The sequence below is a fragment of the Nyctibius grandis genome, chromosome W (assembly GCF_013368605.1).
Source record: "Nyctibius grandis isolate bNycGra1 chromosome W, bNycGra1.pri, whole genome shotgun sequence".
Lineage (NCBI taxonomy): Eukaryota > Metazoa > Chordata > Aves > Nyctibiiformes > Nyctibiidae > Nyctibius > Nyctibius grandis.
The window spans coordinates 12428466-12446264 of record NC_090694.1 but is presented as its reverse complement, the minus strand read 5'-3'; the positions used below and the strand labels follow the sequence as shown (position 1 = coordinate 12446264).

Genomic DNA, 17799 nt, shown 5'->3' with positions numbered 1-17799 from the left:
TGTGCTAGTTATGATGAAACAAATGAATGATGCATTTATCTATTTACTTCCAAAATTTAATCACAAATGCTTTTCATATTCATAGAAAAGTTGTCCTGCACAACATCCTTGTCTCTAAAATGGAGAGACATGGATTTGACGGGTGGATCACTCGGTGGATAAGGAATTGGCTGGATGGTCGCACTCAAAGAGTTGCGGTCAATGGCTTGATGTCCAGATGGAGACCAGTGATGAGTGGTGTCCCTTGGGGGTGCATATTGGGACCAGTATTATTTAACATCTTTGTCGGGGACATGGACAGTAGGATTGAGTGCACCCTCATCAAGTTTGTGGATGACACCAAGCTGAGTGGTATGGTTGATACTCTAGAGAGAAGGGATGCCGTCCAGAGGGACCTTGACAGGCTAGAGAGGTGGGCCTGTGTGAACTGCATGAAGTTCAACAAGGCCAAGTGCAAGGTCCTGCATGTGGGTCGGGGCAATCCCAAACATGGATACAGACTTGGCAGAGAATGGATTAAGAGCAGCCCTGAGGAGAAGGACTTGGGGGTGATGGTTGACGAGAAGCTCAACATGAGCCGGCAATGTGCGCTTGCAGCCCAGAAGGCCAACCGTATCCTGGGCTGCATCAAAAGCAGCGTGGCCAGCAGGTCGAGGGAGGTGATTCTGCCCCTCTACTCCGCTCTCATGAGACCCCACCTGGAGTACTGCATCCAGCTCTTGGGGCCCCCAACATAAGAAGGACATGGAGCTGTTGGAGCGAGTCCAGAGGAGGTCCACGAAGATGATCAGAGGGCTGGAGCACCTCTGCTATGGAGACAGGCTGAGAGAGTTGGGGCTGTTCAGCCTGGAGAAGAGAAGGCTCCGGGGAGACCTTCTAGCAGCCTTCCAGTACCTGAAGGGGGCCTACAGGAAAGCAGGACTTTTTACAAGGGCATGTAAAGATAGGATGAGGGGGAATGGTTTTAAACTGAAAGAGGGTAAATTTAGATTAGATCTTAGGAAGAAATTCTTTACTGTGAGGGTAGTGAGACACTGGAACAGGTTGCCCAGAGCAGTTGTGGATGCCCTCCTCCCTGGCAGTGTTCAAGCCCAGGTTGGATGGGGCTTTGAGCAACCTGGTCTAGTGGAAGGTGTCCCTGCCCATGGCAGGGGGGTTGGAACTAGATGATCTTTAAGGTCTCTTCCAACCCATACCATTCTATGAAAAATTGTAGGGGAGTAGAATTTACTCTGCTGAGTTTTAGATTGTAAAAAAGTGACTGATTGTACACTAAATACAATTTTGTATGCATCTAAGGATGGTTTGGAAGCTACTGGGAAGGAAAAGGAAGTATGCGGTGTGTATCTCCCTATACTTCTGTAACTTAGAAGCAGAATTTAAGTGTGAACATGTTACATGCTTGGAATAGAATCGAATCGAATAGAGTAGTTGCAAGGGACCTACAATGATCATCTAGTCTGACTGCCTGACCAATTCAGGGCTGACCAAAAGTTGCAGCATGTTATTAAGGGCATTGTCAAGATGCCTCTTAAACACTCGCAGGCATGGGGCATCGACCACCTCTCTAGGAAGCCTCTTCCAATGTTTGACCACCCTCTCGGTAAATAAATGTTTCCTAATGTCCAGTCTAAACCTCCCCTGGCACAGCTTTGAAACATTCCCACGCATCCAGTATCACTGGATACCAGGGAGAAGAGCTCAGCACCTCTCTCTCCACTTCCCCTCCTCAGGAAGCTGCAAAGAGCAATGAGGTCGCCCCTCAGCCTCCTTTTCTCCAAACAAGAGAAACCCAGAGTCCTTAGCTGCTCCTCATAGGACATGCCTTCCAGCTCTTTCACCAGCTTTGTTGCCCTCCTCTGGATGCATTCAAGGACCTGAACATACTTAAATTGTGGGGCCCAGAACTGTACACAGTACTCAAGGTGAGGCTACACCAATGCTAAATACAGCGGGATAATCACCTCTCTTGACTGGCTAGTTATATTGTGTTTGATGCACCCCAGGATACGGTTGGCCCTCTTGGATGCCAGGGCATACTGCTGACTCATATTGAGCCTGCTGTCAACCAGCACCCCCAGATCCCTTTCTGCAGGGCTGCTCTCCAGCCACTCCTCTCCCAATTTATACTTGTGTCTGGCGTTACTCCATTCCAGGTGCAGAATCCGGCATTTGTTCTTGTTAAATTTCATGCCATTGATGATTGCCCAGTGCTTCAATCTATCTAGATCCCTCTGCAAGGCCTCTTGTCCCTCAAGAGAGTCAACAGCACCTCCCAGTTGGGTATCATCAGCAAACTTGCTAATGGTGCATTCAACTCCTGCATTCAAATCACTGATAAAAATATTGAACAGAACTGGCCCTAGAATTGAGCCCTGAGGGACACCACTGGTGACCAGTTGCCAGCCAGATGTAGCCCCACTCACTACAACCCTTCAAGCCTGCCATTCAGCCAGTTCTTCACGCAGTGCACTGTGTACCTACTCATCATCACTCGGTGCTGGGGAAGTGCCATCACACGGCACATGCAGGACAACCAGGTGATCAGGCCCAGTCAGCATGGATTTATGAAGGGCAGGTCCTGCTTGACCAATCTGATCTCCTTCTATGACAAGGTGACCCGCTTAGTGGATGAGGGAAAGGCTGTGGATGTTGTCTACCTGGCCTTTACTAAAGCCTTTGACTCCATTTCCCACAGCATTCTCCTGGAGAAACTGACTGCTCATGGCTTGGATGGGCATACACTTTGCTGGGTAAAAAAACTGTCTGGATGGCTGGGCCCAAAGAGTTGTGGTGAATGGAGTTAAATCCAGTTGGCAGCCGGTCACAAGTGGTGTTCCGCAGGGCTCAGTATTGGGTCCAGTTCTCTTTAATATCTTTATCAATGATCTGGATGAGGGGATCAAGTGCACCCTCAGTAAGTTTGCAGATGACACCAAGTTGGGCGGGAGTGTTGATCTGCTTGAGGGTAGGAGGGCTCTACAGAGGGATCTGGACAGACTGGACCAATGGGCCAAGGCCAACTGTATGAGATTCAACAAGGCCAAGTGTTGGGTCCTGCACTTGGGGCACAACAACCCCATGCAACGCTACAGGCTTGGGGAAGAGTGGCTGGAAATATGCCTGGTGGAAATAGGGGTGTTGATCAACGTCTTCTGAATATGAGCCAGCAGTGTGCCCAGGTGGCCAAGAAGGCCAACAGCATCCTGGCTTGTATCAGAAATAGTGTGGCCAGAAGGACTAGGGCAGGGATCGTCCCCCTGTACTCGGCACTGGTGAGGCCACACCTCGAATCGTGTGTTCAGTTTTGGGCCCCTCAGTACAAGACAGACATTGAGGTGCTGGAGCGAGTCCAAAGAAGGGCAATGAAGCTGGTGAAGGGTCTAGGGCACAAGTCTTATGAGGAGCGGCTGAGGGAACTGGGGGTGTTTAGTCTGGAGAAAAGGAGGCTGAGGGGAGACCTTATCGCTCTCTACAACTATCTGAAAGGAGGTTGTAGCGAGGAGGGTGTTAGTCTCTTTTCCCCAAGTAACAAGTGATAGGATGAGAGGAGATAACCTCAAGTTGCACCAGGGGAGGTTTAGATTGGATATTAGGAAAAATTTCCTCACGGAAAGGGTTATCAAACATTGGAACAGACTGCCCAGGGAAGTGGTGAAGTCACCATCCCTGGAGGGATTTAAAAGATGAGTAGATGTGGTGCTTAGGGATATTGTTTAGTGTTGGACTTGGCAGTGTTAGGTTAATGGTTGGACTTGATGATCTTAAAGGTCTTTTCCAACCTAAATGATTCTGTGATTCTATTCTGTGATCTCACAGTTGGACAACTTGTCCAGAAGGATGCTGTGAGGGACAGTGTCAAAAGCCTTACTAAAAATCCAGAAAAACTACATCCACCGCCTTCCCTTCATCCACTAGGTGGGTGTCCTTATCATAGAAGGATCTCAAATTAGTTAAACAGGACTTTCCCTTTGTGAACCCATGTTGATTGTGCCTGATGATTGCATTAGTCTTTAAATGCTTTTCAATAGTACCCAGTATAATCTTCTCCATAATTTTTCCAGGAACTGAGATTAGACTAACAGGTTTATAGTTCCCTGGGTCTTCCCTCACACCCTTCTTGTAAATTGGAATAACATTGGCTAGCTTCTAGTCAGCGGGGACCTCCCCAGATTCCCAAGACTTTTGGCAGATGATCGAGAGGGGTCCTGCCATAACATCCACTAGCTCCTTCAGCACTCTGGGGTGAATCCCATCAGGCCCCATGGACTTGTGAACATTCAGCTTCATGTCTTCTCCCTGCATATATGAACCATGGCTCTGTAATCTTCCTGCGAAGCCTAACCTTGCTTCCAGAGGTTGTACAATTTCTTTTTCCTCTTGAGCTGCACAATGCAATTGTGCAATTTCCAAACCTATCCTGCCTATAGATAGGGGTAGCATCTAAGAAGGGACTAAGTTGCTAAGCAACTTGTTTTTATGGTGAGTATTAAGCTTATCTCAATCCTCTTGTAGTTTGTAGCATCAGCTGTTTTTGTGGAGGAATGTTTTTTGTTGTGCATTAGGGCCAGGATGCAGAGCATCAGGGCTGAGTTTCAAGATCTGGAGAAGAGGAGGCTCAGGGGTGACCTTATTGCAGTCTACAACTACCTGAAGGGAGGTTGTAGTGAAGTGGGAGTCGGCCTCTTCTCCCGGGCAACTAGCGATAGGACAAGAGGACACAGCCTCAAGCTTCGCCAGGGGAGGTTCAGGTTGGACATTAGGAAGAATTTCTTCTCAGAAAGGGTTATTAGACATTGGAATGGGCTGCCCAGGGAGGTGGTGGAGTCACCATCTCTGGATGTGTTTAAGAAAAGACTGGACATGGCACTTAGTGCCATGGTCTAGTTGACAGGGTGGTGTCAGGGCAACGGTTGGACTCGATGATCCCAGAGGTCTCTTCCAACCTGGTTGATTCTGTGATTCTGTGATCTGTGTTGAGCACAGGCACATCAGTACTCATTCTCTCTTTTTCATTAAAGATAAAGTGAAATCTTTCCGGGCAGCTCTACAAGAGGAGGAACAGGCCAGTAAACAGATCAACCCGAAAAGACCACGTGCCCTTTGAAATGGGCCTTTGCTGCTAAAGGAATCCATGAACCTGTACTACTGTAGCACACATTTGTTACAAAACCCAGTGGCCGTAAGAACTTAACTACTTGAAAGTGTAAAAACATTAGAAATGTCTGTGGAAATGTCCTGTTTCTTATTCACCTGAATGACATTTTCAGTTTTGTGTGAAGTGCTTCTATGATGTCTACAAAATGCTTCTAGACCAGACAGTACAACCATGCAGGGTTCAGATCTGTGAAGCGCTTTGTTTAAAATATTTCATTTATTCAAATTGTGAATTTTATGTTTGGAAATATTTGCCATGTTTTTAATAATGAAGTAAAACTGTGGCTATTAAAAAGTTACAGTATTTCCTTTTAACTACGTTCAGTTTTGTTACAAAGATCAGCTGTGCAGTTTTAAATTGTGTTTGCGTGCATGCATATCTCACTAGTGGTTTTACATAACTTACCTTCTACAGACAGCTGTGCTTACCTCTTCCCATTCTGTGCCTTGATAAAGGCTACTTAACCCTAAACATCCTCTTTCTGAAGCACAGCCTTAATAAACAACATTCCTTATTTATCAATGTAAATTACTTTTAGTGTGTATACATTTTTAATGTGTTTTGAGACTTTTTATGGTTTTGGTGGCTAGTGCATTTCACAGCATGTGCCATATCCTTTGAACAGGAACTGCAAGAGCTGTTAGAGTGGACAAACAGCTGGACATTCCATCCTTCTTGTAAAAAATCTGGAATCTAGATTTATTTGAATACCATAAAGAATAGTTATATAATTCTAACATTTTCTCTGTAATAAAAAAAAACCCAAAATATAAATTAGTTGATATATAATAAAGGGTCATGTTTAAGTACTGAGGAGACTTGTATCTTAGGATAATGCAGATATACAGTATGTGGTATGGTGTGATAATGCTGTCAGAATAAGGGTATGATCTGACCTCTGCATCTGTATAGGCTAACTGTCAAAATTCAGAGATCCGGCTAAAGAAATACATATTGGCCTTTCATATATTGTTAAAATTTGGCTTTTGATGCATGAAAAGCTTACATGTATGTTAACTGTAGTTTGCAGGTAGTTTAAGTAGCTCTGATGCTTTAAAAAAAAAGTAGCTAATACCTATTTTTCCCTTTGTACAGTGCCAGCAGCTGAAAAGTGAGGTGAAATTGCATCATTTGAGGATTTGCACAATACTTCTATCTGGCGCTAATAGAAATCCCAGAAGTACCTGAATTCTCACAAATGGTGCCATGTGTATCAGCACTTTTTAGGTGGTGGCACTCAAGTTATTTTTGCAAGTCAGTATCCAAAAATGATTGACCTTTCATGTAAGAACTTCTTGTCAAATGAAGAATTGTAGACCTCTCTAGGAGTTCTCCCTGTTTCCAAGAGTTCATATCAGCAGACTTTCCCTTGGAACTGTTTAAAAATTACTTTTGTAATACAAGCCTGTTTGTTTGTGCCAAGCCTGTAGGGAAATAAAGGGAAGGCAATGAAAAGAGAGTTAAATGAGCTAGGAATTCTCTTAGTGTTTAATATTTGTGTCTCCCATAAGAAGGTAGGCTATGGGAAGCTCTTGTTGCATCATGGTTGTTAAAAATAAAAAAAAATCCTCCTGTGTGTAAACATGAAAACTGAAACAACAATGTAGATTTTACATACTGTGTTTAATAAATTAAGCTATTAAATGAATTACAGATGAGAAATTACTTCTACAAAAGTTCTGTTCTGCTTTGGGAAGGGTTTCATTTTGTAAACACATCTGAGTTACACTTTTCAAAAGGCCTCTGATTTCAGAATGAATATTTACTTCTGGAACTAACTGTTCTGTACAAATTTGTCATATAGGAAGAAGTTCCCCAGAGGACTGTCCTGACAAGTTTTGCAACATATCTTAAAAGAAACATCATACATCTTTCTGAACATTTAAGAATGTCTTCTATCACAGTTAAAAGAAAAAAAAACACAATGAAATAGAAGGCAGCAGCTTTTGTTAGTAGGCAATAGTACAGGTTATTGCAGAATACCAGAGGGTTTCTTTGAAGTTGCTCTAGAGAAATCTTTCTAAAAAGCTTCTGAAGATTGAGACATCCTACATGAGAAACAGTGTCTTCCCTACTATTCTTCCATGCAAGCCTAGAGCCACAAGCAGGATGTGGTTTATAGGGGTACCAAAGAGGACAGGAAGGACAGAGGCAGTTAGATTTCAGCAACTTTTTACTAAGCCTTATAAATGACGTGTCCTGTCAGGTAGCAGATGCAAGTTGAAATTGCATCTACTGGAGGGGGAAGAACGTTACGAGACAGCCTTTGCAATAGAGCCTGCTGTAAAGATCAGATCTACACTGATACTGCATCAGTGAGAATCGAGATTAAAAAAACCTGATACAGCTGGTAACAGCACTTGAATTCCTGTAGCCCATTGCTATGATGGACTAGAGTTACTTGAATAGGACTCAGACAAGCTTATCTTGATTCCTGTCCTGTAAAACAAAAGCATTTAAGATGCGTGACACAAATCTCCAACACTTCTTCCTTCTGTATTGGTCTGTGCATATTGCTGTGGCTACTTATACTCACTCATAAATTGGTTCTATACACAGTGAAGAAGCACTAGAATCGTTAAATTATAAAATAAATGAGCAATTCAGTTTTCCAAGACAATCTCTCAGGATGTCTGCAAATTCAAGTACATGTTTCTGGACATTTTTTTTTCCAATGACTTTTAATGTATTGACATTGGATGTGTATAAAATGAAGTTATATCTTAGAGGAGTTTTTGCTAATTTACCTCTTCTCTACTTACTGTGGTCTGATGGAAAGAGATCTGCTATACATGAAAAAATGACTTATAGTAGTTAATACATAGAGTCAGGCCTTCATCCCTACATGATACTACAGAGTTAAGTTACTGTTTTTCTGAATCATAAGACAGACCAAAGTGGATTTTTCTGTTGACAGCTGCTATGCAGAGTTAATGCAAACTTGGGAAAAAACTCAGCCTTGTCCTTAATAAAACAAATATCTATATAATCCAAACTATATTAAGACACTTCAATAAGGCTTTCTGTCAGGACACAGGCATGAATTGCTCTAAGACTCACTAAAAGCTTTGATCTACGCTAAAACTCCTCCTTGCCTTGAAGGGCGAAATAGTTTTCTTATAAAAATAGCTGCCTGAATTTACAGTTGGCAAAAAACACCCCCCCCCCCAAAAAAAAAAAAAAAGTATTTAAATATACTTTAAAACAAACAAAAAAAATCCCAAACAAATGGAATGACTACAAATCTGGTTTTGTTGCCCAGACCAGACTTATGGGTTGTACTGTTGAGTATTGTGCAAGAATATACTGAGATGAAGTCCATGATCAGAGAACACAGATTTCAATTATGGCAGCATCAATCCATATGTCATTTGGTATATTTAAAAATATGCTGTCATATGAAAGTCCAGCACCTCACTTCAGTCCTGAAAGAAGTTAATGCTTTTAAAATGCAGAGCAGCAGCTTCTTGCCTATTATCTGTCATAAAATTGCATGTTCTCAATAAGAACCAGAGTGTGTACACTGTATTCCATTCATTGCTTTTGCGAGAAGAGCTTGTCCCATTGCAGTCACTCTGGCTTAAGTAAGACTCAGGTGACAAAATACAGAACAACTTTCATTCTTCCAGTAGAATCTATGGATGATTATAGAAATGGATGCCTTCTGAATTGAAGCCATACAGCAGTCTGAAAAAGTGAAGTATTCATGTTACAATTTCTACTAATTTAATATTTCAGATTAAGTCATTTCCAAGACATGCTGGCTGGCAAAGAACATATGAAAATAGCATAAAAGCAGCCATCACTGTTCAACTGTCATAAAGAACTTTTACAAATTTTATACTAGAAGTTATTAGCAAATTTGCTGGTTTAAAGATGCAGGTATATTTACAGTGCAGTTATTTATATTGCATCCTACCAGGTTTACTACATTTCTTTAAAGAGCAGTAGCTGTGTTAATTGTTACTCTGAGAAGCAGCTAGGAAATTTTATCTTAAATTAGGAGCGTATTCCTCTTGCCACTTAAATTAACTGACCAGAAATAAGAGCAGAATATAGCAGTTAATTACTAAAATTTCCAAATTATGCTATAGGTTAAGGCCTAATCCTCAAGACAGACAGACAGACAGAGAAGGGCTGTGTAAGTCTCCAGGGAAATTATAATATCCAATTCTGTTATCAGAGCCATTTTTAGAGGAGACATAGAAGGGTCTAGTACACAAATACTAGAAGTAGGGATCTTTATCTAGTTGCTTCTCAATACTGTAAGCAGAAGTTAAAATATATATAGAGTTTAAGTGTTTCTTCATGTTCAGGACTGGAAGCAAGGAGTGTCTGGTATTGAGAGGAAAACAGGGTTAGTACTATTCCTATGTAACCCAATACTAATCTGTGCTACATAGGTACAGATGCATATAGAATTTGAAGAAGCTTAAAAGGAAGGCATAAAGAGAAAAAAAATACCTAATGAAATAATCTCTATCCATTGAATGGTCTTGTTTTTCCAAGTAACCTGTATTTTCTAGGACTGTCTGTATTTCCTATGCAATTTTGAAGTTTTCGGATATTTCATGTCAATAGAAAACAGGATACAAATTTGCTTTCTATTCATAGCACAGAAAAAAAGGTTAATTTAAATAATTATTATTTTCCTGCTTTTAGAATGGTTCTTGTTTCAAGTGATGCAAGTTGTATTTTTTTCTGGTATAGATTATTGTATTCTTGTGTCTGAATTTTTATACCTCAGCTCATTCACTATAAATGAATCACCAACAGTATTACTAAGCAGACACAAAAAGTTTTCTTACTAGATTTTGGTAAAAGCAAGTCCTTGAGACATGTATAGCCAATATATTAACAATACATTCGGTTTTCTTTTTTTTTTTTTTTCCATTGTAATTTAGTGACCCTTTTGGATTTTTCTTTAAGAAAAGAGTTAGGTTCCTCCCTCAAACTCTCTTGGAAAAACTTTGATGTGTTAAGCTTTTAAATGCTAATTTTTTACTCTTATAAACATTAGTATTTAGGTCACAGTACACAGAAACAGAATTTAAAATGTTAAAAAGGAACTTACTGTATTATGCAAGGAACAATGAATTCAGTAATTATGATCCAGCAACTGCTCTACAGCACTTGACCTGAAAAAAAAAAAATACAAGATTAGAATGAAAGTTGAGCTTTAACTAGTTTTTGGGTTTGTTTTTTTTGTTTGTTTTTTTTGTTTGTTTTTTTTCTCAAGTGGTTGTTAATCTTTACTAAAAAAAAAACAACCAACCAAACAAAACCAAAACCACAAACCAACAAAAAAAAACAAAACACCAACCTGTAATGACTACACAGAGCTGTCCTTTTTAAACAGCTGCCTAGTTTTCTTCTAAAAAGTTTCACTTCTGTCCTGGTTTGGCCTAAACCATACCAATTTTCCTTTCAGTGATTTTTACTTTCAGCTAAGTCTCTTCTAAGTAACTGCACTTTCTGAAACTAACCACATGATTTGCAGACAGCGTCTGCTTCTAGGACTGATAATGCTCGAAATTTGTAGTTATCGCTGAGGCACCGGTAGGGATGTTATGCAGAAAGGCTCTTGCTGTACTTATTCTTAGAGAAACCAAGGTAACTGCTAAATTCCTCACTGCTTACGAGTGAAGAGCCGAAGGGGGGTCGCACCTGCAGGGAGGAGCATACCGGACAGGTGACCCAAAATTGACCAACGAAGGTATTCCATCCCATACACGTCATTCTCAGTATAAAGCGGGGGGATCACGAGGGTCTCGCTCTCTTCTGCTATGGCCGGTGTCCGAAGAGGATGTAGAGGGGTTTTTGCAGCTGAATGGTCATGTAATGAGCCAGAAGTATGAGAGTATGGAGTGAAGGCCTAGCTGCGTGAGAAGATTCATGTAGCTAGTGTCAACAAGCCGACCTTCGAGAGATGAGGAAAAACAGCAGCTGAGCAAACAAGAATTGAGGGAGTAGCCGGTGGGAGCCGAACACGGAGGAGAAGAAACAAGAACTGATGGAGCCAATTAAGGAAGGACCAGTGGCAGAGCAGTGACCAATCAACACATCAAAGAAGAGTATGTTTAGTGATATTAACGAATAGCAATGCACATGCTTACAGCCAGGGAAAGTACAAAATGTATAAAAGGGACAGCTTATGCTTAATAAACGTCTTCACTTTGATTCACATTGGATTTTGTGGAGGCGTGTTCCTTCTCCTCAGATGGTGACCCTGATGAGATGCTGATCGACGGCAAGTTCGGGGAATAGCCCAGAAGGAGGTACACCGGCTGGAGTACGGCTCAGCAGGTCTGAAGACCGGGGCGAGACGGAGGACGACTCGCAAGAAAAGAAAAGAACGTTGCAACGGGACACTTAGTGAGGTGAGCAGCCGGGGGAAAAAGGAGATGGGCCAAAATATTTCTAAAGAAGAAAGTGCGATAGTAAGGCTTCTCCTACATATCCTCTCTAAGAGAGGAGTGAAACATGATGAGCATTTGCTCCGGAGACTGTTAGTTTGGTGTCGAGAGCATGGGTTCCCTTCGGACCCCCAGAGCGCTTTTAAGGTGGACACTTGGGAAGATATTGGAAAGGGTTTATGGGACGCGATAAGTAGTGGGGAAAAGGAGGCAATAGAACTGGCAACTGCATGGAGGGCTGTTCTTACTGCTCTTCAAGAAATGAAAGCAGAGAGGGCTGTTGCAGCAGGGGCTTTTACGGCTCTGCGTCCAACAGAGGTTAACCCTGGGGCGAGAGGTCTTCGTGTTTTTGGTCAGCCGCCAATACCGGTTTTTTCAAACCCCTCCGCACCACCAGAAGAGCAGGAGAAAATTGAAATACCCCCTAAACCAACAGGGGAGCCCCCTAAACCGGAGGAAATGGAGGTTGATGAGCATCAGCCCGAGCCCACCCCCCCACCCTTCAAGCCTCCGCGAGCCGCCAATCTCGCAAATCGCGCCGAATACGAATATCCCCCTCTGCCCCCGTCGTCTCCCCCATCGCCTGCTGGCGGTCCAGGGAAATTTAAGGATCCGGTGGCTTGGGCGGAAAAATTGTTAGCAAAATTACAAGACCTGGAAAGACAGACGACCTTAACTGAGCGACAACATAAGGAGGAGCAGAGGAGAGAAGAAGAAAGGGAACGCCTACGCGGGGGGGCCAGGGGGGCCGGGGGGGGTGCTGAGGCGGCTGGGACTAGCCGCATGAGAAACATGGATGGGAATGTTGGTATGCACTCTGTCATGGGGGACGGGGGAGGAGACGATCCGCGATTACAGTGGCGAGGAGTTATACAGAATGCGCTAGTGGAGGGGGAGATTCTGCCCACAGCTTTCCCAGTTATTTTGGGAAATCGGAGAGAACCACCGCGCTGGGTAGGATTACAGTGGGAGATTGTTAAGGAGGCACGGAAAGCGGTACAACAAAATGGGTTGCATGCACCTTATACCCAAGCATTTATAAATAGTATCTTTATGTCTACGCTTTTAACACCTTTTGATTTTAAGCAATTGATGGCGATGATTTTAACCCCGATGCAGGAACTCTTGTGGCGGACGAGGTGGCATGACGCAGCACAGGCTGCAGCGGTGGAAAACCTGGGGAGGGGAGATAATGATCCACTTTTAGGGATAACATTTGACCAACTGGTGGGAGAAGGGCAGTTTAGCGATCCACAACGACAGGCACGACTTAGACCAGAAGCCTTGGCACTTACTGCCACCTTAGCCCGAGAGGCTTTTAAAACCCTCCCAGAAGATGGGAAAGTAATTCCTGCCTATACAAAAATAAGGCAAGGTCCATCTGAGCCTTATATGACATTTTTAGAAAGATTGCGTGAAGCATTGGAAAGGGCATCGCTGACCGATGTAGCTCGAGAGGCGTTGCTAATGTCGTTGGCAGTCGACAATGCTAATCCTACTTGTAAGCGCATTTTACAGACATTACCCAAAAATTCTAGCCTGGCAGAAATGATGGATGCGTGTGAGCGCGTAGGAACAACGGAAAAAACAGCAGGATACATGGCGTCAACCTTTGCAGCTGCGGTGAAACCTCTAGTACGATCAGGGAGAGGTGATCAGGGACCAAAATGTTACAACTGTGGCAAACCGGGACACCTTAAGGCTCAATGCCGAGTAAAAAGTCACGAGTTTGCAGGGACCTGCAATCGCTGCCGGAAATACGGTCACCGTGCAGATGAATGCCGATCTAGATTCACTAAGCAGGGAACTCGGCTGGGAAACGGGGGGGGCGAGCGCGAGGAGACCCAGCGCGATGACACAAAACAGGTCTTCCACCCGGGCTGCCTGGATGCGTCGCTGCCGCCACAAGAGGGAGTGCTGGGGTGGACATTGCCACAGCAGTAGAGGTGACTCTGATAGACCCGCAAGTACAATGTATACCCACCGATATGAAAGGCCCACTGGGTCACGGGTTGAGTGCCTTACTTATCGGGCGATCCTCTACGACCCGAAAAGGTCTTTTCGTTTTACCCGGTATAATCGATGCCGATTTTACAGGGGTCATATCTATTATGGTATGGACCCCCCTGCCACCAATTCATATACCCAAAGGAGAAAAAATTGGACAACTGGTCCCCTTTAAATCAGCTGTGCCCACAGCTGGGAATCAGATAAGAGGGGCTGGGGGTTTTGGATCAACAGGCCAGGCTGACATTTATCTGGCAATGGATATCAGTAAGGCAAAACCAACAGAACGGGTAACACTAAAAGAACCTGGTGGGAAAACTTGCGTGGTCATTATGCTGATTGATACTGGAGCAGACGTTACAATAATCAGTCAAGCAGCGTGGCCTCATTCGTGGCCATTGGAGATCCCCCCTACGCCCATTTTGGGGGTCGGGGGAATACAGACCACTAAAATCAGTACAAATGTGATTTGTTGCAAATTGCAGGATGGGAGTACCTGTACAGTAAGACCATATGTGATGCCTGTCCCCATTTGTTTACTGGGGAGAGATGCATTAAGTCAATTAGGGGCACGTTTGGTAACTAACAGTGAGGGTTTTTAGAGGCGGCCATTGATGAAGGGCGACCAATCCTAAAACTAACCTGGAAAACAGAAACCCCAGTTTGGGTTGATCAGTGGCCGCTGTCTACAGAAAAAATCGCCCACCTTGAAAGCTTGGTACAGGAGCAACTGGAAAAAGGTCATATTGAGCCCACAACAAGCCCATGGAACACCCCAATATTTACTATTCCGAAAAAGAGTGGCAAATGGCGTTTGTTACATGACCTTCGAAAAATCAATGAGGTCATGGATGATATGGGAACCCTACAACCAGGGCTCCCATCCCCCAATATGATCCCTAAAGACTGGGACATTTTAATCATTGACTTAAAAGATTGTTTCTTCACCATCCCTTTGCACCCTGATGACTATCAGAAATTTGCTTTTTCGGTGCCATCAGTGAACAAAGCTGCACCTATGAAATGCTATCATTGGGTTGTGTTACCACAGGGAATGAAAAATTCACCGACAATGTGTCAAATGTATGTGGCCTGGGCACTTGCTCCTGTGCGAAGGAATTTTCCAAATTTGATTATATACCATTATATGGATGACATTCTAATAGCAGGGAAACAATTGGATAAAAAACAACTGATTAATACACTGCAGACTGAACTAGCAAAAGGTGGATTGCAAATAGCCCCAGAAAAGGTACAACAGGAGGAAAATTGGAAGTACCTTGAGTGGGAAATTACCAAAACAACTGTTAGACCCCAAAAACTAGAAATTCGTGTGAATATCAGTACTTTAAATGATGTACAAAAACTGTTGGGAGACCTCAATTGGGTGTGAACCCTGTGTGGTCTCACCAATGCTGAATTGGCACCTTTGATGCAATTGCTAAAGGGAGGAGGTGGTGCAGATGCCCCCCGCACATTGACACAGGAAGCTGAGCAGGCATTGAAACACCTGAGTACCAAAATAGCTATGGCATACACTCACCGTTGGGACCCAGATTACAGTATTGGAGTATTGGTTATCAATCACGATCGCCACCCCCTGGCATTAATTATGCAGTGGGTGACTGACAAGGATCCTCTACATGTGCTGGAATGGATCTTTTTGCCTATGCAACCAAAACGTACCATCACTACGAAAGTAGAGGCCATAGCACAACTTGTAATGAAAGGAAGGCAGAGGGTTGTAGAGATAGCAGGCGTCGAACCTGCTTTTTTGGTTATTCCACTGGTTGCAGAGTATCTACAATGGGCATTACAAAATTCCATACCATTACAAGTTGCGTTATTGGATTATAGGGGCGAGTTGAAGGTACATCTACCCCCTCACAAATACTTCTCTGTGCTGCAATTGGGTCAATGGGAAGAATTACCAAAAAGGTCAGAACGTCCGGTCAGTGGTGTCACCGTTTTTACAGATGCTGGAGGCAAAGCTCAAAAAGCAGCACTAACATGGTTAGATAATGGGAAGTGGCATGATGTAATTTTATCTGACATTCAAGGGTCTACACAACAATTAGAATTGCGAGCTGTGGTGGAGGTCTTCCGGCGATGGAACACAGCACCTGTTAATGTGGTATGTGACTCTTTATATGTCGTAGGGATTGTCCAGAGGATGGAGCATGCTCTGCTCAAAGAGATAGCTAATGAACAACTATACCAACTTTTTCATGAATTATGGCTTTTGCTGACAGAGCGACTGCATCCATATTTCATCACACATATCCGTAGTCACACAGGACTCCTGGAAGGCTTAGCTGAAGGCAATGCTCGGGCAGACAAACTTGTCGCACCTGCCTGGGCTGCGCCTTCAATTGATCGCTTCGCTCAAGCACAACGATCCCATGCCTTTTTCCATCAATCTGCTAAGGTACTGCGGCGTCAGTTTGGGCTACGCAGTGCAGATGCACGTGGGATAGTCCAATCCTGTCCAGACTGTCAACATCTTGGGGGTGGTTTAGCACCTGGTGTCAACCCCCGCGGTACTGGACCGTTGGAGATATGGCAAATGGATGTAACACACATCCCCAAATTTGGACGGCTGAAATATGTCCACGTGAGCGTTGACTGTTTCTCCCTTGCTACCTGGGCTACAGCACAAACAGGCGAATCCAGCAAACACGTTCAACGACACATGCGTTCTGCTATTGCGGCCCTGGGCATTCCACAGACGATTAAAACGGACAATGGCCCAGGCTATGTGGCACGCGCCACACAGGACTTTTTCCAACTGTGGGGTATAACACATATAACAGGTGTCCCACATTCACCAACGGGACAAGCTATTGTGGAGCGCGTGAATCAAACTCTGAAACACCTTTTACAAAAACAAAAAGGGGGAGAGCCAGGGCTATCTCCTCCTGACAGGTTGTGTAAAGCGCTTTATGTACTAAACTTTTTACGCTTGCCACAGGACTACTCTGTACCTCCAGCGGTAAAACATGGTGCAGGGTTAAAGGGAGGTATGGAGGCTTTTCAGAAAGAACAGGAACAAGCCAAAGTGATGGTAAAAAATGGGGTGACTGGTGTGTGGGAAGGTCCAATGAAATTAATAATGTTGGGTCGAGGGTATGCATGTGTCGTTACAGATACAGGAGCCAAATGGGTACCAGCTAAGTGGGTGAAGCCGTGGCTACAAAAACAACCTGAACTACAGGAGCCAACTCAGGATCTGCCTCGGAACACTGACCTCTCGAGAGATCCAGTGCCCTGACTGCAGGAAGTGTGAAAAAAGGTTTGCGTGGGAGGTATAGAAAAGGGAGCAAAAGGCGCAGTCATGATGAAGCAAGGGGTTGTTTTTTCTGTGTTAAGCCTGCTTTGGATCCTGGACCTGACAAAAGGTCATCAACCGATAGTCCTTCCACCGACACCGTGGAAGGGGAGTCACAACGTTTGGGTGACTCTGATGCGGAGCTTGAACCAGACGCAGTTTTGTGCCTCCTTAGCTCAGCCTGAACAACCCTTTCATACATGTCTAGTGGGGGTCCCCTTAAACAGATCTGAAAGTAAGGAGATAGTGGCAGGGTTGAATGTGCTGAAACAGAGCCTCTGTGAGAATGCAATGAAATGTGGCGAACATTGGGATTTATGGGACGATAGCTTGCCTGTCAGTCCCTTAGAGCCCCAAGAACTTGACATCCTAGGAACTTTAGAGGCAGAATCCTGTGTGTTTTTCAATTACACAGAGGGATCAAACATTTATCAGAACGACATAAAGAGATTACAAAATGTCACACCCAGTAATCCATTGTGGCAAAATGAATCCATCTGGTGTGCAAACGTAGGGCGCAGTCGAACAGAGCCAGCACCGGATTTGGCCATGCCTAGAAAATTACCAGAAGGTTTATTCCTAATTTGTGGAGCTAGGGCTTGGCCAGGGCTGCCCAGTAAAAAACTGGGAGGTCCGTGTACCATAGGTAAATTAAGCTTACTAACGCCTACACGAAAGGTCATATTAAACCACACTAACCTACACAAGATTAAAAGAAGTTTCACTACCTTAGGGAAAGAATGTAAAGATGAGGTAGAACTATGGTCTAGGACCAAAGTAGTTCTTTCTTCTATTTTTGCACCGGGTGTGGCTGCTGCACAAGGACTAACACAATTGCGAAACTTAGCTTGCTGGGTTGCAAAAAGAGCTGATCAAACTTCTAGAATTTT

The 17799-nt window shown here is 43.8% G+C and overlaps 1 protein-coding gene across 2 annotated transcripts in view; it reads left to right on the top strand.

Moving 5' to 3' along the window:
- LOC137675683 (kinesin-like protein KIF2A) overlaps positions 1 to 5185 on the top strand; it is a 125253-nt gene extending 120068 nt beyond the window's left edge. For both annotated transcript variants that reach the window (XM_068421852.1, XM_068421851.1), the window contains one exon: positions 5022 to 5185. In XM_068421852.1, coding sequence (XP_068277953.1) covers positions 5022 to 5107 — 86 coding nt within the window. In that variant the 3' untranslated portion in view covers positions 5108 to 5185. The remainder of the gene's footprint in view (positions 1 to 5021) is intronic.
- The last annotated feature ends 12614 nt before the right edge of the window (positions 5186 to 17799 follow it).